A 25,356-nucleotide genomic window follows, 5' to 3' on the forward strand; every position below is an offset into this window, starting at 1 on the left:
AACGCCCTACCCGCCGTGCCATCGCTCCAGCCCATCGAGACGGAAGGCCTCAGGGTCAGTGGGAACTGGCACTGTCAGGCTGAGTCCTCCTGTGAGGGTCATTTCTGACCCAGTCTCGTGGCAGAGCTGTGGGTTTTCTCCACCAAGACCCCCCGGACCCCTCTGTGGCTGGCGGCAGGGCGGGGGGGTAATGGCCCGTGTTCAGCACTCTCGACCCAGGCGCGGGGCCGAGTGGCGAGTGAGCACCAGGCAGTTGCAGATCCCTCGAGGCTGCAAGGTCAGTCAGCAAGGAAGGGAGAAAGGCTGGCGGCCCAGGTGCTCCCCGAGAGAGGTCTGGGGTCACAGAGACGCACTCCCGCCTGGGCTGGCCCCAGAGGGGCCCGCGGCAGCCGTCACCCACCTCCCTTCACTGCTCCTCCTGCCGGAGCCCGTGGCCTCACTGCTGAGGCCCCAGAAGGCCCAGCCCGGGAAATCCCGACAGGAGCCCCTGCCGCGTGGCCCCAGGTGTGCGGCTGCTCCCGAGACCCCCTTGATGTGTGGCTCGGGAGCTGGTCCCCATCCCCCGCCCCCCAACCCCACGATCAGGAAGGCAGGAGAGAAAGTCAGTCCTGGCCTCGGCCTACTGCTCCGGGGCTTCCCGCGCAGGCAGAATCTGGTCTAGGGTACACCGAGGACAAGGGACCCGAGTGCCAGGCCCCCCACTCAGGGACCTCGGAGGCCTTTGCTCCCGCCGAGTCCGCCCCTCGGGGGCCTGGCCTTGGACCGGAGCCAGGGCAGGCAGCAGAAGTTCCACCTGAGCCCCATCTCGAAACTCCGGGCAAGGGGGCCGCTCCCTGCCCGCCTGCTCTCGGTCTTTCCAGGACCGTCTCAGTGTTCGGGAGGGAACACACAGTCTCGGGGGCTTCACTCGTGGGGCAGAGGGTCCTAGCATGGCCTCAGATTTCACAGCCGGCCGCTTCCAAGCACAGGCAAACAGCTCTCGCTGCCCTCCCGCTGCACGGACCCACGAGGCCTGACCGCCAACGGCCCAGGAGGCCCCTCCGGGCCTCCAGCCAAAGGAGAAGCCCCGAGGTGTGCCCCCAAGCCTGAGTGGCCAGCTCTGGGCCCTCCCCCCTCCCTTGATCTCCCGGAGACCCCGTGGCCTCATTTCCATGGCCATGAGCACTCGGCACCATCTGGGCATTGGAGCACTCTCGGCAGCTCGTTAGCAAGGTCACCGTGCTCCGTGGAACGAACACAGAAACAGCAACTCCCAGCAGACGCAAGGCTGGGGGCGCAGGGCTGAGAGGCGGCGGGAAAATGACCTCCACTGCTCTGGGGCAGGGGTCGTCCATCACGGCTCGATTTTCGGTCTGCCTTGCCCTTTGGCCACTCCTGTTTCTCCTCTGAAATGGCACCACACGGCCTCAGTTCATCTTTATCTGGTATTTATTTGAAGCAGCTGAGGAGCAGCGATGAAAACATCCTCCTGGTGGGGTCGGCACTTAACTACTCGTTTCTGTTTCTGTCTCCAGCTCCTCATTTCTTCTCCCCGTTCCAGTGGTTCCACATTGTGCAGAGCCGGAAGACGGGAAGCTCGTCCCGCAGGTGACGGCATGGAGCACTGACAGGTCACCTGAGGTTCCCCAGTGGCTGGACCAGCACCTACCGCAGAGCTTCCTGTGTGCACCCCCATCTATGCCTCTCCTTCCAGGACTAACCGGCTCGGGCAGGGGAATTCCACAAAAGCCACAGCCCCCCCACCCCCAGTGAAGCTGTGAAGCCTGGAAAATGTGCAGTAAGCAGAGGCTGGGGTCCCCATCCAGAATATGTCAGAATATGTGTGTGTATATATAATATATATATATATATTTAAATATATATATTTTTTTATATTGCTTTTTGGGTCACACCTGGTGATGCTCAGGGGTTGCTCCTGGCTCATGCACTCAGGAATCACTCCTGATGGTGCTCGGGGGACCATATGGGATGCTGGGAATCGAACCTGGGTCAGCTGCATGCAAGGCAAACGCCCTACCTGCTGTGCTATTGCTCCAGCCCCACAGAATTCATTTTGAGTCTCAAAAAAACTCTCCCAGTCACTTCCACGAAGCGCCACTTTTCCTCATGAGGTCACGGCTGCGTCATTTGGACCAAGTCGGGGGACAAAACCCTGTTGTTTGTCTCGGGTGACTTCTCTGAAGAGGGCAGCCTCGAGAGGGCCTGCCTCCCTCAGCCACCCAGGAAGAGCCTGCACGGGTGGAGCTGAGGAAGTCTGCACCGTGCAGGCCTTAGTCTCACAGAGCTGCACTGGGTTCCGCGGGATCAACACGACGTGGAGATGAATCCCAGTCCCTTGATTTCTCGGGAGCACGGCACTCGGGCTGGAGCGAGGACTTGCTTTTTGTCAGAAAAGGGAAATCAGAACAGCGGGACGCTTGGGAAGTCTCGGGCTGGGGCTGGTACTGGCTCTGGCTCGTGCTCCGCCGGGATTCAAACCCGGTGGCCATGCGTTTGCACGGCCGCTCTGCTGATGAACGCCCAACACCCAGAGCCAGCTAGATGACTTCTGAACCCAGCAAGTGCTCCCAACCATGTCCCCAGACCGTGAACGAAGCTTTTGCTTTTTGCTGCCCCAGGAAGGGAAATGATGAAATTTCCCACTTAAATCTCCATGTACTTAATTACCTAAACAGAGAAATCCTAAACCGCGCGGCCTTTTACCTCCTTATTCTCATTCCTGGAGAACTAATTATCAAATGTTTTCTTGTCAATAGGGCCGCATTTGGGGGGATAAACTCCCAAGGAGAATAGTGAGTTCAGTGTTGAAAAACCAACAACAATAGTGAGCTTTAAGTTGAAATATGGAATGTAATCAAGGTAAAGAGAAAATGAAGTGAATTTTATCAGTTATGCAGGAGGGGGTCGGGGGTGGGGGTGGGATGTGTACTGGTTTTTTCTTTTTTTTTTTCCTTTCTTTTTTTTTTTGTTGGTAGAATATGGGCACTGGTGAAGGGATGGGTGTTTGAGCATTGTATAACTGAGACATAAGCCTGAGAACTTTGTAACTTTCCACATGGTGATCCAATAAAATAAATTAAAAAAAAAAAAGAAAAAAGAAAAGGGAAATCAGGCCGAACTTCTACCCCTGGTTCCTTTCTCCTTCCGTCCCCTGCCGACCCTCACAGAAAAGAATTCCAGAAGGGTGACAACTGGTGGAGAGAAGTTAATTTGGGAGGGGAGAGAAAGACCTTCACACTCACCAGCCCGGGTCGCCCCAGAGTCGGCACTCAATAACCTCGGGGCTGGCTATAGACTGACAATTCTCTGTAACTGCCTTGGTTTGGAAATCTTTGCACAGGGCGCTAACAGGGCTGTCCCTGGGGGAAAGCTCTGAGCTCCGGAGTCCTTTATCAACACAGATCCAAGAAGCCCTGAGACTTCTCCTCCCGGGGGTCCAACTGACGCTCTGGAATTCCGCATCTCACCTACTTTCTGATCTTCTCACGGGGCCCTGTATCCCGAAGGCCTTCCGGCCGGCTGGATTCCGGGCAGAGTCCCCCACTATCCACTGCCAGGACCCCCCATCTCTCCACCTACAGCCTCACCGTGTGGAGTGCTCCTGGGTGGAGGGTCACAGGGACCATCTCTGCATGTTCTTCCCAACACCCTGACAAGCATGAAGCCTCAGTCCCCTCAGCCTGCCGGCCCAGTCACCTGGCTGCACGGCTAGCCGGCATTTTAGCGGTCATCTCCAAGTGCACAGTGGAGCAGGAAGCGGGACAGAAGCTCCTCTCACTCTCCACTGCCCAGACGGCCCCACGCCCGCCACGCACACAAAGCTCTGAGGTCGCTGAAAGGGGTGCGTCTCAGCTGCACCCTGCTGGCTCTGCCCGCGTGCACACGCTCCCGGGAGGTGCCACGGAGGAGGACAACGAGGCGCGTGACCTCAGAGCCATCTGCGCCTAATATAACTATTGGACTTCCGTCCCAGGGCGGGGCTTGGTACCCGCCTTTCCCAGGCAACCAGCGCAGACCCCACCCGAGCCAGTGAAAGGCAGAGTGACGGCCCCGACTGCCATTCACGGGGAGTTTCCAACGCCTCCATGGGAGTGGGGGAGGGGAATTTTTCTCTGCACTTCATGGGAAAATTTCCCCCTGACAAAAAGCCCCTCGACTGGGATATTCCCCGGGGTGAAACAGTTTGGGCCTTAGAGTGTGAAGCATTGCAAACGGGCTATACACTGCACCCAGGAAAGAGTAGAAGAGCAGGAAAGAACACAGACGGCAGAGCCAGGGAAGCATGAAACACAAGTGCAGGGCCTCTGAGCCGGAAAGAGCAGCGTGGGCAAGGACAGACGAGGACACTGCCCCGCGTCGGTCTGCCGCACCTGCTGACCGCTCGGCCCTGCCTCTACCTACTGCGAGGCGCCCAGGAACTGGCCTCACTGTCCCTGTCAACCGGCACGACGGCCCAGGCCGCAGCCCTGCTGGGAGGGCGAGACCGGAGCAAGGAAATGGCCTCTGGGACTGCCAGGGCCAGTGTGGCCGGCCCCAGCAAGGGGGGATTCCGGCCAAGGGTCATTCTCAGGTCAGGGAAAGTGCTCGGGAGCACGGGCGGCTGAGGCCCCGAGCAGAGGCGGGGCTCTCCCTCCTCGAAGCGCAGGCTCGGGCTGTCCGTCTGGTGGGATGAAGGGTCGCGTGGTCTCCACCCGTTCTCAGAGTCCAGCACGTCAGGGGAGTCGTAGGGGAGCCTCCAGGCTCTGTCCAAGAAGCCAGATTCAACGCCTGCTCCGCGGCCAAGTTCCAAGGCCTTCTAGAACATCCAGGGCACAACTGTCCCCTTGCCCAGCCATCCGAGGCACCTGACTGTCCCCAGGATGGAGCTGTGATTCATCTTGACCCTCGGGGGACAAGTTTCCTACCAGACTCCAGCCACCCACACCCTGTGCTGCGGAGCCTGGGGACGGGCCTGGGGACCGTCCACTGCCCGGTGAGGGATAAACAGGGCGGCCCAGCCACCCCGCTGCAAAACTGCAGTACAGAGAGCAAGTCTTCCTCTGGGAACGGGAAACGGCTCCATAAATCCGTGAGCGGGAACCACTTAGAGCCTGAGTCCTGACACTCCAATTTCTTGTCCCGGCCAAGGCCATCAATCAGCACGTGTCAGAGAAGCGGGCGGAACACGAGGCTGGAGGCTTATGCAAACTCAGGACGGAACCAGCTCAGCGTGGCGCTTGGGCCTCACTGTAGAGTTCATGAAACAGGAACTAAAAACCCAATTTTTTTAATATTAGATGACACGATGGCCACTCTAGTAGAAATACGTGAGATGTCTTCACCAGCCCATGACTTCAGCAACTCAAACCACATTTATTTGTCCATTTATCTTTCTGCTCCCTGATATGAAACATATACATTTGCCTTAGCTTATAGCACACTGCAGTTAAAAGCTACTCAACATCTGAAATCAGAACAGGATGCTTTTATCCCACTATTTCGACTCTGAGGACATTATACTCTATTCATCAATAACACATTTTCCTTCAAATTATAGTGCCATTAAGCGCCATTAAGCCAACATATTCCTCTGGTCCATTGTTGGTCATGTACCTATAGTTTGTATTTTTCTCATTTTCATCGGGACCAATCGCTTCCCATTTAAATCTCGTGACACAAAATTAATTCACTGATCATGTTGGTCCCTATCAAATGATATCAACTAACATTTTTGCCACTCAGCATTTTCTTAGCACTCATCATTTCTTCCCAGTCTGAAGTTCTTTGATGAAGTTCCTACTATCAGTCTTACTTGGAGTTCACTATTTACAGCCTAAATTCTCCTGGAAACGTGCCTAACCCAAACATCACTACAATGAAAATGTCGCTGAAACATTCCTTCTCTGCACCTACTTCACACGATGCGGTTTCCCGTGTGTCTCTCGGGGACAGCCTTGTCTCGCAGTAAAACCAGATAACCGGTGCTTTGAAACAAGGCTCACTGCGCCCATAAGAACAAAGGAGAGGGCTGGGGGGACTGTCCCCCCAGAGCACATCACCAGACCCACCGGTCCTGCCTGAAGAACCAGCAGGTGGCAGCAGGGCCCCGAGCGCCATGGGAAGCCCCGGTGCTCCCCCAAGCCCCACAGAGTTGGGGCCAGGCATGACCTGACTCTGTGCAGCTGCAGTTGGGGAGACATGTCCCGAGATCACATGCTCTGGACAGAGGCAGGGGTGAGGCCGGGGAAAGGCCCAGGGAAAGGCAGAGAGGAGAAGCCAGGAGTCCAGGGCTCGACTGCCGGCAGCACTGGGGGCAGCCCTGGGGGTGCCCGAACATATCTGGGTGACTGAGCACACAAGCCTTCCCGCCCCACCCCACCCCCCCCAGCCCTGGGGCATGTGTCCTTCTGTGGGGGCAGGGCATGGGCACGGCCAGCTGGCCTTGTGCGCAGGGATCACTCCCGGCAGTGCGCAGGGAAGCTCGCGGTACCAGGGACCAGACCGGAGCGAGCTGCGTGGGAGCGAGCGCCTTCCCCTGGACGTCTGTGCCGGGAAGGGCACGTTTCTCTCGGGGACCGTGCAGCGGAGCCATCCCCGGAGGAAAGGCTTCTTCCTGCAGCAGCAACGCTCGACGGCCTCTGGGGCAGCTCCCGTGACAAGGACAGCCTCGGAGTCACACCCAGAGGCACCGACTAGGACCTGGTCTCCCAGGGGCATATTGACAGCTGGGCTCTCCCCGACCCGGAAGTGCGCCCCGCTAGTGTCTCCGGGCCCGGGACTCCTGTCTCCTCCGCCAACGCCGATGGAGAGTCCGCACCTGCTACCCCCCGGAGTCGGTGCACACGGTGAGCCCAGCGCCCCCGTCTCCGCTTGGGGTCTGGACCCCGCAGCAGGCCCCCCACTTCCTCTCGAGGAAGGGCTGGCAGTGAGTGCGCTCCAGTGAGTGCTCCGGGCCCGGGACTGCCGGCTCTGAGGGTGGCCTTCTGTACTGGCCGTGACCTGCCGGTCCCGCAGCAGGTGGCCTGTGGGCTGGGGCCGCCTCTGCACCCGTGCACCTGTGCTCCTCTCAGGAACCGCTTCCCGTCCCTCCCAAGCGCGGCTGACTTTGCCCTGCTCAAGCACAGCTGGGACCTGGCGGCAGGTCAAGGTGCCACCTGCGTTTCCTCAGGCTGAGCCTCTACGCGACTCAGCGCAGAGGAGCCACCTGGGCACAGCCGAGGCTGCACCGCCCAGCACGCCTCTCGCAGCCGGAGCATCTTAGTGCTTCTTTTTCTTTGGTAAGACTGTCCCTGAAGGGGCCCAGGCACTGGTCCCCGCAGGACCAGGTTGGATACCTGCAATCTCTGGGCACCGCCGGGCATCCAGCCCCCTCGCCGCACCCACCGACTCCCTTGAGGTGTGCTGCTTTCCTATTTTAAAGTTTCAATTTGATCCTCCAGACCAATGGTTTTCAGCCTTTTGACACCTGCAGTGACGTCTGAAAACCCCGCTCTACACAGTAGCCCTGAACGGGCCCAGAGAGCCGTTTCCCAGGCGAGTCAGGAGGCGGTACGGACAAACCCAGCTTTATTCAACAGTCCCAGCGAGAGGGAGGGCGAGGCCGGAGGCTCAGTGGCAGGTGCCGAACCAGCGGTTGACTTTGGCGGTGCTGAGGAACAGGACGAGGCTGACGATGAAGAACTCCTCCGTCTCCTCCACCCACACCAGCTCCACGCGCACGCGGCCCTCTGCGTCCGCGTAGTCCACGTAGTAGGTGGGGCCGGAGAAGTGAGCGCTGTCGGAGGGCACGGGCACGGGCGCCATGCTGACCGGGGAGCTGAGGCACCAGAAGGGCCTCCCGCACTCGTCCAGCACGGTGATGTCCAGTATGGAGCAGTTCTAGGAGACAAAGCGGCTCTCAGGGGGGAGCGACCGGGCCGTGGGATCTGCAGCCTGGAACTGAACCCGCAGGGAGGGCTGCACTGATGCAGCAGTGACGCAGACAGCTTGGACTCACCGGGTCCAACCTACAGTCTCCTTCCCTCCCCCCTCCTCCCGCCCTCCCTCCCCCGGCCGCTGTCCCCAGCACACTGCATCCCGCCACCACGCCCCTCGTGCCCCACTCAGGGACTAACGGGTTATCTGTACAGACTGGGTGAGGAATGGGCGGCCAGGGGTCGAGAGGGAGGAGGACAGACGTGCACGTATCTGCAGGAGCTGGAAGACTCTACTAGACTCAAAAGCCACTCCTAGAAAATGCCAAGGGATTTCCTCCTCTCATGGAAACCAGGTGACTCGAGTGAACAAAGGGTTACCTCGATATAGCCATCAAATGCATTCGTTTTCCAGGAGAGACCAACTTTGCCAATGAGAGGGAGGTGTTCTGTGTCCTTTTTATGACTTATAACAATGAGCTTCACGTATCCATCTTCAATGTGGCCTGGAGAGACAGGAAGCAGGTCACCAGGACGGACCAGGCAGCATCTCTGCTCCTGGGCACTGTCTGCAGGAAGATCCCTACAGCCCAGGGCCAGCCCCTCCGCCCCACCCCTACAGCCCAGGGCCAGCCCCTCCATCCCACCCCTACAGCCCAGGACCAGCCCCTCCGCCCCACCCCTCCAGCCCCAGGGCCAGCCCCTCCGCCCCACCCCTCCAGCCCAGGGCCAGCCCCTCCGCCCCACCCCTCCAGCCCAGGGCCAGCCCCTCCGCCCCACCCCTCCAGCCCAGGGCCAGCCCCTCCGCCCCACCCCTACAGCCCAGGGCCAGCCCCTCCATCCCACCCCTACAGCCCAGGGCCAGCCCCTCCACCCCACCCCTCCAGCCCAGGGCCAGCCCCTCCACCCCACCCCTCCAGCCCAGGGCCAGCCCCTCCGCCCCACCCCTACAGCCCAGGGCCAGCCCCTCCATCCCACCCCTACAGACCAGGGCCAGCCCCTCCACCCCACCCCTACAGCCCAGGGCCAGCTCCTCCGCCCCACCCTTACAGCCCAGGGCCAGCCCCTCTATCCCACCCCTACAGCCCAGGGCCAGCCCCTCTATCCCACCCCTACAGCCCAGGGCCAGCCCCTCTATCCCACCCCTACAGCCCAGGGCCAGCCCCTCTATCCCACCCCTACAGCCCAGGGCCAGCCCCTCTGTCCCACCCCTACAGCCCAGGGACAGCCCCTCTGTCCCACCCCTACAGCCCAGGGACAGCCCCTCCGTCCCACTCCTACAGCCCCTCTGTCCCACCTCTACAGCCCAGGGCCAGCCCCTCTGTCCCACCCCTAAGCTCAGGGCAAGTAGGCACCTGTCTAGCACGCCACTCACCCAGGTTCCATCCCAGCACCCCATATGGTCCACTGAGCCAGGAGTGATTCCCAAGTGCAGACCCAGGAACCAGCCCTGAGCACAGCAGGGTGTAGCCCCAAAACAAAACAAAAGAAAACAAAGCAAAACAAAAAGACCAACTAGAGAGACACAGCAACAAAAGTTCGGTTTGCCACAGACACAGACAACGGAACAGGATTAATGCAGAAACAGACCAATGTCCTTACAAGCCACTTCTTCACAAAGATCAGAATAACTCAGTGAGAAGTTTTTTCACAAGTCATGCAAAAACAACTTTAAAACACCTGAGAGAATGAAATAAGCTCCAGACCCCCACTCAGCCTCTACAGGAAAACCAACCACAGGACTGCGGACGTCAACAGGGACGTTGAAGCTGTGGGAAGCGTCCCAGGGCCGGTGTGTTCCCCTGGGCAGAGGCTGCGCAGGTCTGAGAGCAGAAACGGGCAGGGCTGCGCCCAGTTAGACAGAGTGGACTATTCTGGAGGTGGGCAGCGGCACGAGCAGACGACAACAGGCGGCCGAGGTGACCCCGCTCTCCCCCAACCCGGGCCTGCTGACAGCCGTGCGGCTCCCACGGCCCTTCACGGACCTACTGACTCCGACATCCTTTGTGTCTCTGCCCACCAAGCAGCAGCCCGGGCACCGGGCGCCGGCTCGGGACTGACGGGGACTGAAGGAAGGCTGGCCCATGAGCACACTGGCGCCCCCCATTTGACCCTCTTGTCCTTGTCTCCTGTGTGTTTGTTTGCCTCCTTTCCTGCAACCAAGCCAACAGGAGTCAGAGGTGGCCTCAGACACGAGGCCATGATAGTTGCAGAGAGGGGAGGTTGCCCAGGACCTGGGAAGAAAACATTTTTAACACAGAAGTAAAACAAGCACTATAAAGTGAGAAATGTCTGACCATCGAAAGGCATTCCTGGGAGAATGGAAAAAGCCACGCACAGGCTAGGAAAAATGTTTGCAAAACATCCATCTGGCGTAGGACAGGCTCCCAGAACACCGAAAGGGCCCCAACAGCGCAGAAGCTACAAAGGGAAAACTGCTCGTTTCCAAAGCCAGTGGGTCAAAGAAGACTGCCAAGGGCTGGGGAGCAGGCAGGAGGCGCTGAACCCTGCGGCCCTTTGGGGATTATTTTGCTCTTCCGAGTGCAGTTTGGGGGCCACATACCTGGTGATGCTCAGGACTTATTTCTGGAAGGTTCAGGAAACCAACCAGGGTATTGGGGCTCGAACCCAGGTCAGTCGCAAGGCAAGCACTGCTCTATCACTCGGCCCTCAGCCCTTCTGGGGAAATGCAAGTCCAAACCAAGAGCCCTGCCACTGCGGCCAGAGAGAGAGGAAGGTGATGAAAGCCAAGGACATCATCCCGGTGCGGGAAGGGAAGTGGGGAGCAGCGACATCCTGGCAGAGGGAGGAGCCTGGGCAGTCAAGCCAGGAGCAGTCCCAGAAAAGAGCAGTGGAGAGGCGTTGGAGTGATAGCACAGCGGGGAGGGCGTTTGCCTTGCACGCAACTGACCCGGGTTCAATTCCCAGCATCCCGTATGGTCCCCCCAGCACTGCCAGGAGTAATTCCTGAGTGCAGAGCCAGGAGTGACCCCTGAGCATAGCTGGGTGTGACAAAAAAAAAAAAAAAAAAAAAAAAGAACAGTGGAGAGCCGCTTTCGGACAGAGATGCCTTCACCTGGGAGTCAAGTGGGTCCTTCTCCTCTTTTTCGTCCTTCTCCTCTTCCTACTCCTCCTTCTCCTTTTCCACCTCCTCGTCCTCCTCCTTTTAACCACTGCCAAGCACTGACCCCAGGTTTCACTCATATAGGGCCACTGTTCTAGCACTGAGCTACATCCCCAGCCCCAACCAAGTTTTCTTAGTCAAGCTAATATTCAAAGACATGAGTGGATTCAAAATACAGATGTCACTTCAATCTTTCAAATCACCAAGTAGTTTTCAAACGATCCCCCCTGCTATATATTATCACTATACTCGAGAAAAAGGGAGGTCCACGTGCCCCCACTGGCAGGCTGAACTGGACTGTGGAGAGACAATGAATGTCACATTTTTCCCAATCAAATCCTCAAGGACAAACTGGACCACTCAGAACAAAGCATAGGGCGTAGGGGAAGGGCCAATGCTCCAGTACTGTGCTCCTCGGGTGTAAATAGGCTGTGGCTCTGGAAGGGACCAGGCACCCACAACGGCTGTGCACCGCTTTACAAACGTCGACTCACTCGGAATTCGCAGCCCCACATCAGTAAAGCAGGCTGGCTGTTCAACATAGTTTCTCTAACAACTCACGCGCAGACCCCAGTGGCAGAAGCAGCACACTCGGCCACTAACACTTCTCCCTGCTCAGGGCCGCAGAAATGGCTCAGCGGGCTGGGGCACATGCTCCACATGCAGGGAGCCTGGGTTCAGGCCCCAGTTCCATCTGTTCCCTGAGCACTGAGCTGGGAGCACCCTGGAGCACCACCTGGTGTGGCCCCAAAACCACAACGCCTACTCCTTCCTCTTCTTCGCTGTCAGCTACACGGCGGTAGAAGCCGGGCGCCCCTTCAGGCTCGGTCTGCATCAAGGGTCGGCAGGGGCCTGTCTCCTCACCCCTTATCAGATACTGCGGGCAGGCGTCAGGGCAGAGCAGAGCCCACAGCACCCCAGGGCTCCCCTCTCCAGCAGAGCTGCCCTCCCGGGCTGGTTTCTGGAACATTCCCACCTGCTGAGCCTGTACTGTGCACGTGGACCGGCCAGCTTGGCTCCGCGGCTCTGCCCTGTCTGTGGGTCAGGGCCGTAACACGACTGTCCCTAACTCTGGGGGCTCTCCAGGCAGGTCACTGACCCAGCACCGTGCCCAACATTAAACAAGGGCCGGCTGAGAGACACTCCAGGGCTGAGGGTGCTTTGCCTGAGGGAGGCCCGCTCAATCCCCACCACCATGGCCCCCAGTACCACCCAGAATGGTCTCCAAGCACTGCCGGCTGTGACCCCCATTTAAATAGAAAACCCTCCAAAGCACTGGTAAGCGGTGCTGAGAGAACTGTTTCTCTGGAAAGGGTGTGATGGGGCCAGGGCACTTCCCTGAACACAGGCAACCTGGGTTCGATCCCCAGCACCCCATGGAGACAGGAGTAAGCCCTCGCCTACACCCGGTGACCCAGAACCAAACCAAATGGGGGAAGTGGGGAGGTCAGGTAAGTTTGGGGAAGGACGGGGGCCTATCCAGACACCGAGCGTTAGCCTGACACAATGACCTGAAAGGGCTACTGACCGCTTGGCCTCGTTCCAGTAAGAGAATGTGGCACTGCAGGAGCTGTGCCTGCCCTCAGCTCCCGGCCAGGGCCACAGCCCCTCCTCCTAGTCACTGTAGCTCTGTGGGCTCAACTCTAGAGAGGTCAGGAGCCGCCTCAAGTCCACTGCTGAGAGCTGTCTCAGGACAAGACCAGTGAAATGGGGGTGTGAGTGAGAAGGAAGGGGAAGAGCACAAACAACGCCCCCGCCCCGGCAGAGTGGCCCCTGCTGCGTCCCCTGGCCTGGAAGGAGGCAGGTGAGTGAGGGGGCAGGGATGGGCAGTGCCGGGGGGACTTGTCCTTCCTTCAGAAGGGGCAGAAATGGTGGCTTTCTTCCACTACGTGGTAGCTACATGGTGAAAAAGGTGCTTTTCTGTAACTGATACACATGTCACACACACACACACAAAAGATTGCCAGAGGCTTCCAAATTTATTTGGACTACCTCCTTCCCAGAAAAATAATAATAATAATAATAATAACACTAATGATATGTAAAAAAAATCCAGCATTCCAGGAAATTGCTTTCTTCAAGGACAAAGAGAAAGCCCCTCAGTGACCACTACTGCCCACCCGCCCGTCCCTCTCTGAGAGGGGCCTCACCCACTCGGGAAACACTGGGCCAGAATATCTCATGATTAAAATGCCCTGTCACAATTTTATCAGCCGTTCCTTTTCCTAACAAATTCTCCTTGGGATTTTTTTTAATATAAGTGAGGGTGAAACGGCTGGTGCCCTTCTTGCTTCACGGTAGAATTCTAGAAGCAGCTGGACCGAGTGACCCAGTTCTGGCTCTGCTGAGACGGCACCTGTCTGCTGTGCAGCCCCCCACCCAATTTCATCCCCGACCACTTCCTGGTAATCCCTCGCCCTCCCCATCCCTCCCCCAGGCCCGCCCTGGCACGGAAAATCTGGAGTGCCTGCAGCCGGCCTCTCCCCCTCGGCGTGTTCCTGCTCTCACCAAGTGCGTGAGTGCACGGCATGGACTGGACAGACGCCCCCTGAGACGGCTGCTTTCTCACGCCCCACTGCACAGTCACTAGGGACACGGCGAAGAACGACCTTAGCCTTGACAGAGAGCGTGTTCGAAAAACTCAGGGCACAGCTGCCGTTCCCACTGCAAGGCGGAGCTGGGACTGACCAAACATACACACACACACACACACACACACACACACACACACACACACACACACACACACACACACACACACACACACACACACCCGGTACCAGAGTTTCTCCAACACTGGGGGCCACACACTGGGTCTCCTGCTCCACGCGCAGAGCAGGCCAGGCCGACTCTGATGGCAACAGCGCCCTCTGCTGGCACCTGCTCACTGAACCAGGGCACAGGAGACCCTGCAGAGGCTCCAGCCTGGTCTGCGAAAGCAAAAGCATAAAGTAGCAGAGAGGTACGAGCTAGCAAAGATGCAACCTCTGGCAGAAAGCCCTCTGGACTTAGTCACTAAAATACTAAAATACAGAAATCTAGAACCTCACAGCCGCTACTGTGGCCACACGACCTCATATCTCCTCATTCGCAGCAGTGGAAAACAAATTATCAAATGCTTCCTTTCCAGCAGGTCCGACTCTGCGGGGGAAACTCCAAACAATAATAGTGAGTTTTTTTGTTTGTATGTAATCAAGGTAAAGAGAAAGTAAAGTGTAATTTACCAACTACACAGGTGGGGTGGGGGACCGGGGGGCAGGGCGGGGTGGGGTGGGGTGGGGTGGGAGGTTTACTGTGGTTCTTGGTGGTGGAATACAAGCACTGGTGGAGGAATGGGTGTTCGAGCATTATGTAACTGAGACTTAAGCCTTAAAGCTGTGTAACTTTCAACATGGTGATTCAATAAACAAAATATGATATTAAAAAAAAAAGCAGCAGGGAGGTCAGCTGGGGCCCTCGGGTCTCACTGCCCTCCCCTTCACTGAGGGGCCTGCATGGTGCGCCTGCACCCACCAGCTCAGGGCTGTCGGCACAAAGAGAAAGAACTGTAAGAGCCATCAAAGACCTGGAGCCACCGACACCTGGAAAGCTCATCCCCCACCCCCTACACACACACACACACACACACACACACACACACACACACACACACACACACACACAGACCCAGGAGAGCAACATGTCCCCGAAATGGGAGTCAGGGAGCACCACCCCATGTAAGATGACTCTGGGGAGCCACAGCCATAGTGCAGTGGGCAGGGCACCTGCTTGCACACACACAACCAGACCCCCAGATCCCAGATGGTCCCCAGAGCACCACCAGGAATGATCCCTGAGCACAGACCAGGCGTGAGTCCTGAGCACCCCCAGTAACCATGTAGCTGTGGTATAGTCACAGGACGGAGGGCCACACCCTGTGACGCTTAGGGACAACTCCTGGCTCCCTGCTCATAAGTGGCTTGACTCCTTGGCATTGCCCCGGGGTCCATATTTGGCTCCAGGGATCTGAACTAGGATCCGCTGCATGCAAGGAAAGATGTCTCTCCAAAGCACAAGTATTAAGAAAAAAGAAAAAGGGCTGGAGTGATAGCACAGTTTGCCTTGCATGAAGCTGACCCGGGTTCAATTCCTCCATCCCTCTCAGAGCCTGACAAGCTACCGAGAGTATCTTGCCCGCACAGTAGAGCCTGCCAAGCTACCCGTGGCATATTCAATATGCCAAAAACAGTAACAAGTCTCACAATGGAGACGTTACTGGTGCCCGCTGGAGCAAATCAATGAGCAATGGGACGACAGTGATACAGTGATACAGTGACTAAGGAAAAAAAACTAGAAAAAAATTTTAAATCATTCTGTGTGTCAAAATGGCAACTTACTCGCTCAGAGAAGAATCATTTTATGTGACTTAACTTTACATCTCTACGTTAACTTCTCCGAAGCACAAAAACAAACCTAGGGAAATTCATCAGTCAAGGAGCACTCAGGGCAGGAGACAGAGCACAGGGGTTAAGGTGCTGGCCTAGGACGTAGATGACCCCAGATCTTCCCCCAGCACCCCCAGACCAGAGAACTGCACCCTAAGACTCTAGCATGCAGGGCCCACTAGTGGGCAAAGCACTGCTGGGAGTGCCACCCCTTGCACACCGCTTGAGACCCCCCCACTCACAGGGCAGCCACTCACCAGAGGCGAGCCGTGCACTCTTAAGCACACATGGACCACAGGCCAACAGATCTGCGCTCAGAGACGTAAAATCTCAGTGAATGTAAAAGAATTTAGGCCACATGAAGCATACTCTGTGGTTACAGCAGATTTAAATTAGAAATCATTAGCATTAGCAAAATCTCAAAAACTTAGAAATTTCAAAATACATATTTCTTTTCAATCTACAGATGAAGGGAGAACTCAAAAGAAACCGAAGGGGATTCAAACTGAAGGAAAATAAGTCCCCCCCCCCCGCAAAATAAGGGAGCAGTCTATTGCAGTAAATGTCCCTATTTAAAAAGAACAAATCTCAAATCAATGATTTCCACTTCCATTGAAATCAGAAAAATAAGAAGCCAGAAAAATTAGAGCAAATTGCCAAGCAAGCAGAAAAAGGAAATGGAAACAATAACAATCAGAATGCAAATCGATGAGATTCGAAAGGATGACAGAGATCAAACAGAGCACGAGCAGCTTCCCCGAGGTGAGCACAGAGGAGGCTCCAGGAACCAGCAGGGAGACAATAGCCACCAGGAGGCACATTCTGCACAGGGCTGCAGACGCCAGAAGGACAAGACGGGGCATCCGGAACAACTTCATGCCAACAAACTGAAAACGTTTCTTGACAAAATATCAAAGCTCACTCAACATGAAACAAGATAACCGACGTAATCTGGGTCCTTGAGAAAATGAAAACTGGGAGCCAGAGAGGGAGTGAGCGGGGAGAGTGCTGACCGTCACACTGCCAGACGAGTCTGATCCTGGCACCCGTATACGCACGCCACAGCCTCACCAGGAGTCAGCCCTGTGCTCTGTCAGGCAGGGCCCCGAAACAAACAAAAGGAGTAAACTGTTGTCATGCTCAACAGGCCGAATGCAGCCCTGAAGCAGAAACGAGGATCCATCCCCAGGCACCTGAAGGCAGAGTGTGGGATCTGGGATCCATCCCGAGACCCCGACAGGCCGAATACAGGATCTGGGATCCATCCCGAGACTCTGACAGGAATGAGAACTAGGATCCATCCAGAGACCCCGACAGGCCAAGTGCAGGATCTGGGACCCATCCCCAAGACACCTAACAGGCTGAGTGTGGGAACTAGATTGACCTCCCAGACATGACCCCTCAGCACAGAGCCAGAGTGAACCTCAAGCGGGCTTTTGTGCCCCTCAAAATAAGACAGAACCTGTAGTTTTAAAGCCCGGCAGAGGAAGCTCGACATCTTGCTGGTGTCCTGGCAAAGAAACACTCCCGGTCCAAGCTGTCACCCTGCCACTGTCAGGACAGGAAAGAGGCCACACACGGAGAAAGAATGCATGTGGGGGCATCTCACTATAGAGTAGTGTGGAAAGTAAGAGGAAAACTGGTCAAGGATGGCTTGCTTTTTGTTAAATAAAAACCATGGACGAAATACCGGAAGGGAAAAAAAAAAAGAAATACTACAATTCTGTGCCAAATGTCCCCAACATTCAAGAGAAAGGAGCATTTCCTGATTTATTCGATCATCTCAGCTGTGCCTCGAGCCCACACCACATACAGGTATTATTAAAAAACAATTTAGCAGACACAACAAAGAGACAAAACAAAGACAAAATAGGAAAAATCTTAATCACAAATATGTAAAAATAGTCTAGAGAAAATTCGCAAGCGGCCCTAAAAGACACAAGAATATTTCTTTAACAAATTAGAAGACATTCTGCATTTGGGGTAGAATAGCTGAACATTAAAGACACAAACTTCCTTCACATCAACACAGACAATTTACCATGATCCTAATTAAAATGGCACGGCACCAATAACCCTGGTAAACCTCTGAGCCCAGAAGCAGGAGCCCAGAGACACTGCGGCCACCCCAAGGGCACAGGAACGGACTGTAGTCGGCTCCACTGGTCAGTCAGCCCCACTGACCAGTCGGCCCCACTGACCAGACAGCACCGTCTTAGCTTCGAAAGAGAAATGTGGGTAACTTGCTGTGAGCGCCCAAGTGAGTGGAACTCGAGAGTACAAACCATCACTGAACAAGATGGGGGGCGGGGGGGCCGCCTGCTCAGCACCATTCCCACCACTGCAGGGGGCTGTTCCTTCTATTTTATTTTTTAAACCAAAAATTAGTAGTTAGAAGGGAAAGGATTAAGCATTTACGCTGCAACAGAGTTCTTTACCCAAAAAAAACTCAGCAAATATAGAAATAACAGCATAATTAGAAAATTACCGTTTTCTAACTTCAAACAAAATAAAAAGATTCAGACAAAGATTATTCGTGGATATCAAATTCATTCTCCAAGTGAGCTTGAGGACAAAGGGAAGCAGAGGACACGTCCCCCCTGAAATACGCTCACCCCCAACGGAAGGCCAGCCGGCAAGCCTTGCACCACACGCCACGGGCACGGGACGGAGACACGGAGCCGCTCTCCAGTCTCGCCGCGCGTGGGCAGCCCTGATGCCGGACCACGGAAGGACGGAAGGACGAGCTCCCTCTCCTCTACCCTGGGTGCCTGGGCCCCGGAGCCAGGTTCAGCAAACTCCTTTGAAAGGGAAGAAAGGAAGGCGGGGCGGGGGCAGGAGGGCAGGAGGGCAGGGAGAAGGGCCAAACACTCCCGAAGAAAGGCCCAGAGCGGGAGAGGTCCCGCCTGCCAGAGGGCAGCGCAGAGGGATGAGAGGAGCAGAGGCGGGCAGAGGAGAGCCGCAAGGCGCAGGGTGCACAGGTCTGGGGGACACAGCAGAGCGGGGTCGAGTGGCCGGCTCGGGCGGGCGCCCAGCGCAGACCTCGGCAGCGGGCCCCTGCCCTCTCCACCCTGCACCCCCCCCCCAGCAGGAGACTTGCCTCACCTTTCCTGGTGAAGAGGTTGCGGAACATCCCACACAGGGAGAAGACCCCGCCGCTGTGCAGGTCCACGTGCAGCTGGTAGCCCTGCAGGCCACACTCGGGGCTGTCGTCCACCACGGGCGTGTGCAGAGGCACCTCGTGAGGGCTGAGAAGCAAAAGGGCACACGGGGAACCGTCAGAGCAGAGGTGGAGGCCCGAGAGAGCGCTCGCAGACACCCGCCCCCGGCAGCCTCCCCAGGGCGCCCACTGGCCCTCGACACTCGCGGCTGCTCACGGACATGCGCCCAAGCTCTGCTGGGACACCAGCTGGCCGCCTCCACCTATTTGCTGGTCTCGGGAGCAAGAGAACAGAACTGCCCACCCAAAGGCACCAAACAGAGCCACGTCCAAGAGCTGCGCACAAGGCCCAGGTCACGCTGGACCAGACTGTATTCTCGAAGCAAAGCTTCCCTGGGACGGAGGACAGGACTGTGGGAGAGTGCTTTCCGTGCACGCAGTCTACCCGGGTTCGAGCCCTGGCACCCATGTGGTCTTCCAAGCGCCGTTCGGGAGTAAGTGCAGAGCCAGGCACTGGGTGTGTCCCTGCACCACCCATTAAAAAGGTAAAAATAAAAAAGCTTTCCCACACCAAATAACAAGAGCATGCAAGCACTCGGCTTATTTGGAAAGTGAAACGCTGAGAAATGGAGTACAGGTGAGTGAATGTGAGCTGGAGGCAAATTTCTCTTCCCACACCCTCCATACATGCAAGATACGCCTGGTGCAGGCCAGCAGATTCGGCCACAAGAGGGCTGAGAGTCACATCATAGACCCTGAAGCATCTTGGTGTGTCTGTAATGAAGAAGCTACCCTGCCCATTAAATTATGTTCTACCAAGTACACAATCCGCCCCCAGAACAAAAAAGGCAAATATGTGCTCATGAGTAAGCTAATTATTATAGCAGCAGCTAAGTAATCATGCCCATTGCCTTATATTTGTGATCAACAACGGAATGGCTCCGAGCTATTCTCAGGATATTAAGATGGTATCAGCTTCCGAAGCCCCGTTCACCAGCGAAGTCCCACACACCCACAGCAAACACCTACACGGTGGCTGAGCCCAGGGTACTCCTCTCCACGAGGCGATGGAAATGGAGATTCGCCATGACAAAGGCCAGCTCCTCATCCCTCTGAAACACAATTCAAGACAGAACATTTTCAACTGCAATATTTTCAGTTTTTTCCCAAGGTCACTGGGAAGATGGCAGCCCAGTCACCTGACAGACAGACGGGGCTCGTCACCACCTCCAATGGCCACAGTGCCCTTGCAGCAGCACTGCTCATGTGCTATTGGGCCTGTGGGCAACAGGACCACTGTCCACTGGGTACACAGTGCAGACTGTGAAGGACACAGACTCCACGATGAACAGCCGAGACAGCAGAATGCCGGCTCAGGCCAAATGACGGTGAAAAAACCTGCCAGTATTAGGTGGACTAAAACTCCTTTGCAAAGGTCACACAGTCACGTCAGACCTCCACAGATCCAAGACTGATTCTGTGAGTCAACGGCCTGACAGCTCTCTCAGGCCATCCACCCAGGGGGCACGATGAGAGCCAGTCCTTCGTGCAGCAGAGATGGGGAGCCCTTTCCCACTGCCAGACAAGGACCATCAGACAGCAGAGGCCTTAGGACTCGATGCTGGCACCCAAGGTGAGATGCCGAGGAGCAGCCGGGAGTGCAGGCCACAGCAGCTGAGTTAGCCATGTACAACAGAGAAAACACAAGCTCCACTCACGAGCAGAGGAAAAGCATCACACTCCGGCGCCCCTCCCCAGAACCTCCCTCTTGTGGTCGGAAAGGCCGCCCCACAGCACCTTGGAGGGACCCCAGGATAAACACAGAGGGAAAGGTCTCAGCAGGGAGAGGACGTGAAAGGACAAAGGAATGATGTGACCAGAAACAGGAAGCCTGCTGCCCGGAGCAGCAGCGCCTCAGCCAGAGAGGGTTTGGTGGGGCTACGCAGAGCACAGGTAGGAGCAGTGTGACACGGATGGGACACTGCGAGCCCAGGGACTGCTAAGGTGGCTGGATATGAGGAGGGAAGCGTACAGAAGGGGACCCCAGCCTCACCTGCCACAGCCCCACCAGGAGGCCTGGCTGGAGGCAGAAGATTCTGATGAGTCTGTCACAGCCGATCATGGTGGACTCAGTCAAATGATGCAGGTTGTACTTGGCGATCAAAGAATGCCAGCGAGGTCTTTGACCATCCATGCCAAAGAGAGGAGAGAGAGGGAGGGATGAGCTTCAGAGCCAGTGCTCTCAATTCTCCTGACTGCATCTCGGTCGCTTTCAACAGCACGCCAGTACTGTGCTCAAGCTGAGTGGCACGAGGAGGAAGTGGGGGACAAGTTGGAGAAATTAAACACAACACGGAGACAATCGCATCTGCCCCCACCCCCTTTTTCCTCCTGGCCCAATGGCCCAGACAAATGTTAAGTGAAGAATCATGATGACAAGGAAGAACATTCTATTTTCTGCACCGCAAAATCCTACCCAAGACTGACAGAAAGCAGACTCGACCCGTCCGCTGAACTGCGGGTGGAGGCATGCAAACACGGAACTGTCCTCCCAACTGACGCGCTACTGATGCAAACGCACAGCCCGAAGGCTCTCGCTGACCAAGGGCCCCTGAGGGCTGTCGGAAAGTGTGGCTCCCTTTCGCATCCTTAAGCAGGTAATTTGGAGAGAGGGGACTTGTAACACTACACCGCAAACTTGGACCAGCAAGGAGAGTACTTTGATGAACCAGACACCATGAACTCTGTGTGAGAATTAGTGTCTGGAAGTGAAAAGCTCAGAAGCATAAGAAAACACCACTCAATTGTGCTAGCCACCCTGACTCTCAGACCAACAGCCAGCACTCAGACGGTCCCTGGTGGCAGTGGCCTCTGTTGTCATGCCTGGAACCTCAGATCCGTGACAAGGGGAAGATGAGCGTTGGGTGATCGGTGCAGCAGAGCTCCTCCGTTTCTTAGATGTAACGCCACCTACTTAACATTTACATCTGAGATGTTCCCGCCCCGGAGTTCTGCTGAACAAGTACTTACCCATTCCTGGAGGGAGGTTGAGAGCGGTCCATAAACACTGGGGTCACACCACACAAGTCTAAGGTGGCCAGCGTGGCTCGCTGTGGCCAGTACTTGCCGTACCACATGACTGTGACTGAGGACTCATTTATGGAAAGATCAGCGTGGTCCAGGACGTGCTCCTTCCCACACGTTTCTCTCAGTACAATCACCCAACCTAAGCCGGATATTCTGGAGAAAGAAAAGCGGGCACAAACACCTGCTTCCTTGTTGAACAGCAGAGTTTAATCTAGTGTAGCAGGTATTATCTATAAAGCACCTAGCACATTGGGAGCTACACGAATGCAACAATTTCCATCTCACCAACAGTTCTCTCCTTGGATTCATTTTTTCCTTCTCACCTCATGAATGACAACAAAACATCTAGAATGTTCTTGAACTGGCAGTACCCAGACAAGGCTTCCGCCTCCCAGAAGCTACCTGCCTCACTAAGGCAGAGGAAGTGGTGATTTCTGCTTTGCACAGAAATCTCAGGCCACATCAAGCAGAGAAACACACAAGATGGACAGCACCCCCCACTGGAAATGACACGAAGGCACTCAGAATCTGGAGCCCGTGCCCACGTACCTGAGGGCCTCCTTGGTTCTGGCCGGGAGGCCTGTGTACGGGTTGACGGGCTTGAGGAGCTGCGCCAGTGCTGCTCTCACAGACGCGATCTGCTTGCTGACGTATTCCTTCTTCCAGTACCCCGCCTCTCGAGCCGCCACGGATAGCGAGTGCACACACGCGGTCATCGTCTCCATGGAGCTCCCTCTCCAGTGAGATTTCTTAGGGGGAAAAGCCACGGAGTAGATTTTTGCCCAAATAAAGCTGGTGGGAGAGAGGAATGAGGTGAACTGCGTGAGAGGCACGGCTGTGCACGCAACGGAGGAAGAAGTAAAGTCCAGTGAAGTAAGAGATGCAAGTGAATGCTTGACCTGTCCGATTCCAGGAGTAAGTCACGACCAACACCTGCAGCTGCTCCCGTGCTCTGGTGGGCCGCAGTCTGCGTGGAGTGTTTGCAAACCACCAACCCTTGGGCCAGAGAGACAGCACAGCAGGGAGAGTACTTGCCGTGTGTGCAGCCAACCTGGGTTCAATCTCCGGTACCCCAGATAATTCCACGAGCCCCACTAGGAGTGATCCCTGAGTACAGAATCAGGAGTAAGCCCTGAGCACCACCAGGGTGGCCAAAAAAAATAAAAAATTAAATGAAACAAAATGAAATCTCCAACCCCAAGTCACATGCGGAAGTTGGAGAAGCGTGGTCAGGGGCCGAGTCCCTGTGAGCCACACGGGGTGGGACCACTGCCAACCTCCCTATGCCTGCCTAGGAGACTTAGAAAAGCAGCAAAGCATGTACCTGCGGGCTTGCTATCTCGTGCCTTTAAATATATACCTTTATTTTTTTAAGGATCAGAAAGGAAATAGGCACAATGTGAACAATTCAGTGAGGATCGTGTGTTCTTTAACCTTCATGCCTCGGTCTTTCAACAATGAACAGTATTGCTTGCGCAAAGAAGGAACTACTCACCACTGCATGATGAGCAGGAGAAAATGGGGGAAGATCCAGACTACTGAGACCACGTTTGCCACGTGGAGACTGTGCTGCCGGCATTGCTGAGCACTTTACGCACTCACTCAGCTGACCCCACAACAGACCCAGGAAACAGCTGCTCTTCGACCCCGTGAGGAGACTGGGAAACTGAGGCCCAGGAGCAAGGCGTCCCACTGCCCAGGGCTGCTCACAGGAGAGTGGTGGGATGAGGACGTGCAGCCCCCTCTGAGGACAGCCTCTGCTTCCAGGGCCTCTCGGGCCACCGAGAAGTGGTCGCCGGGCTGCAGGGCCACCCTGCTCAGCCAGCTCTGCCCTGCCCCTGCTCTCACTGGGAGCGAAGGAGACGCCTCTTTTTGGTGAGGATTCTAAGCACCGAGCCCGGGGCCTTGGTGCTCAGCCTGCGCCTCAGCAGAAGCCGCGAGAACACCCAGGTAACTAGGAGCCCAGCGTGGAGAAGACAGCTCCCGTCTGCGTCGTGCTCACCTCTGCCCCACTCCCCGTCCTCTTCCTTTGCTCTCATCAGCCCACGCAGCTGCCACAGGCTCGGCGCCACACACCTTGCCACGGGGAGTGCTGCAGGCACTCACTCCCCCTGCTGTGTGCACGGAGCACCTTCCCGTGAGGGGCCTCACCAAACTGACTACAAATGCAGCCTCAAAAGGATTACGTTCCAGCATCAAAATAATGCAACGTACAATCGTATTTATAGACACGCTTACTCATAAACACGAATGCCAAGTTTAGGGCTGTTTCTCACCGTCTCCAAAAGCTCTGGCAGAACCCAAACACTGGCTTCCTGGCCCCGGGTGCTCCGTCAGAGTCAGGTCAGCAGCACTGTTAGGGCTCTGAAGCGGTCGGCACTGCAAAGCCTCAGGCCCAGGAGCTGTGCTGAGGGCTGGCGTGAGACTGTTCCCAGAGGAGCCGGGACAGACCAGCCCGAGACAGTGCTCACTGAGGCTGCAGTTGGCAGGCCATGGAGGAGGCAGCCCCAGATGCAATGGGGACCAGGAGACCCTCCAAGGCTTCTCCCCAAGATATCACAGATGTCGCCAGCAACCACTGTCCAGCTGCCCTCCCCTCGGAGACACCAGGCAGCTGCGCTGGTAATTCACTGTGCCTCTCCCTCTCCGGAAACCTTCCCGGGAGTTCCGCCGTGGCTCTGAGGATACAGCTCGAGCTCGAAGGAGAGTTCTGTTCCCAACGGGAAGACCGGGGCTTGCAGAGGCCGTGGGGAGCCGCTCACAGCACGCCACCTCCTTCAAGGAACGGCCCTCCAGCGTGCGCCTCACAGACCCCGTGCCCCGGCGGCAAAGGCCGCAGAGCACCTGACTCCAGTGAACGCCTTCCTCTCTCAGCAAGGGCCAGGCAGACTCGCACACACGACCTTCACTCCAGAACCACAGTCAAGAGCAAGTCGCTCCTTCACCCACTGAGGCGAGTGTGTGGGGATGGAGACAGGCCTCTGCCCCCAGGAGGGAAGAGACGCCACTCTTCCTGGGCGGAGTGCGGATGTCACTGGGACTTGGGGACAGCTCTGGGAGTTCCAGGGAAGAGGAAAGCAGGCAAGGAGCCACACAGCCCCCGGCCCCAGCAACCTCCAGTGCAGTCTGCCAGACTGGCCTGAGAATCAGCCCCGGCAGGTAAGCACTCTCGGCGCCCCACTTTGTCTCTCTCCTTCCTCCACCCTGCCAAAGAACCACAGGCACCTGTGCCCCTCTCTGCTGAGGACAGAGAAGCCGTGTCTCAGAGCGGAACTCTCAGCAGACCTTGGCAGACACCAGCCCCTCGGCCCAGGTGACTCAGGGCTGCAGGCCAGGTGCCCGGTGACACACAGAAGCTCCATCCTTCCTCATGGCACAGAGTGGCTCTGAGAGGAGGAGCACCCCCTCCCCTCAGAGTCAGCTCAATGGCCAGGCACGGTGAGACATGAGAAGGGAGAGGTCTGCTCTGGGGGCCAGAACAGTCCTTATTTTAAGCACGTACATGCAAATCTTTGAAAATGCCACCTGACATTAGACAAATTATTTTTATCGATATCTAGGAATACTCTCGCAATTAATTACATTACTTTAAAAACAATGGTTGAAACAGTCTTACTAGTTTCACAACGTTCATGGACAATCGCCCAAACACAGCAGAGACGCGGCTTT

The 25,356-nt window shown here is 56.3% G+C and overlaps 1 protein-coding gene across 1 annotated transcript in view; it reads right to left on the reverse strand.

Moving 5' to 3' along the window:
- Positions 1-7,528: 7,528 nt before the first annotated feature.
- The window catches only part of FBXO15 (F-box protein 15), a 30,630-nt gene continuing 12,802 nt past the window's right edge, over positions 7,529-25,356 (reverse strand). The window contains exons 4-10 of the mRNA XM_055127788.1: positions 22,237-22,479; positions 21,631-21,840; positions 20,654-20,780; positions 19,630-19,712; positions 18,546-18,688; positions 8,274-8,398; positions 7,529-7,857 (exon numbers count right to left, since the gene is read on the reverse strand). Coding sequence (XP_054983763.1) covers positions 7,588-7,857; positions 8,274-8,398; positions 18,546-18,688; positions 19,630-19,712; positions 20,654-20,780; positions 21,631-21,840; positions 22,237-22,479 — 1,201 coding nt within the window. The 3' untranslated portion in view covers positions 7,529-7,587. The remainder of the gene's footprint in view (positions 7,858-8,273; positions 8,399-18,545; positions 18,689-19,629; positions 19,713-20,653; positions 20,781-21,630; positions 21,841-22,236; positions 22,480-25,356) is intronic.

The sequence above is a fragment of the Sorex araneus genome, chromosome 2 (assembly GCF_027595985.1).
Source record: "Sorex araneus isolate mSorAra2 chromosome 2, mSorAra2.pri, whole genome shotgun sequence".
In the NCBI taxonomy this organism is placed as follows: Eukaryota; Metazoa; Chordata; class Mammalia; order Eulipotyphla; family Soricidae; genus Sorex; species Sorex araneus.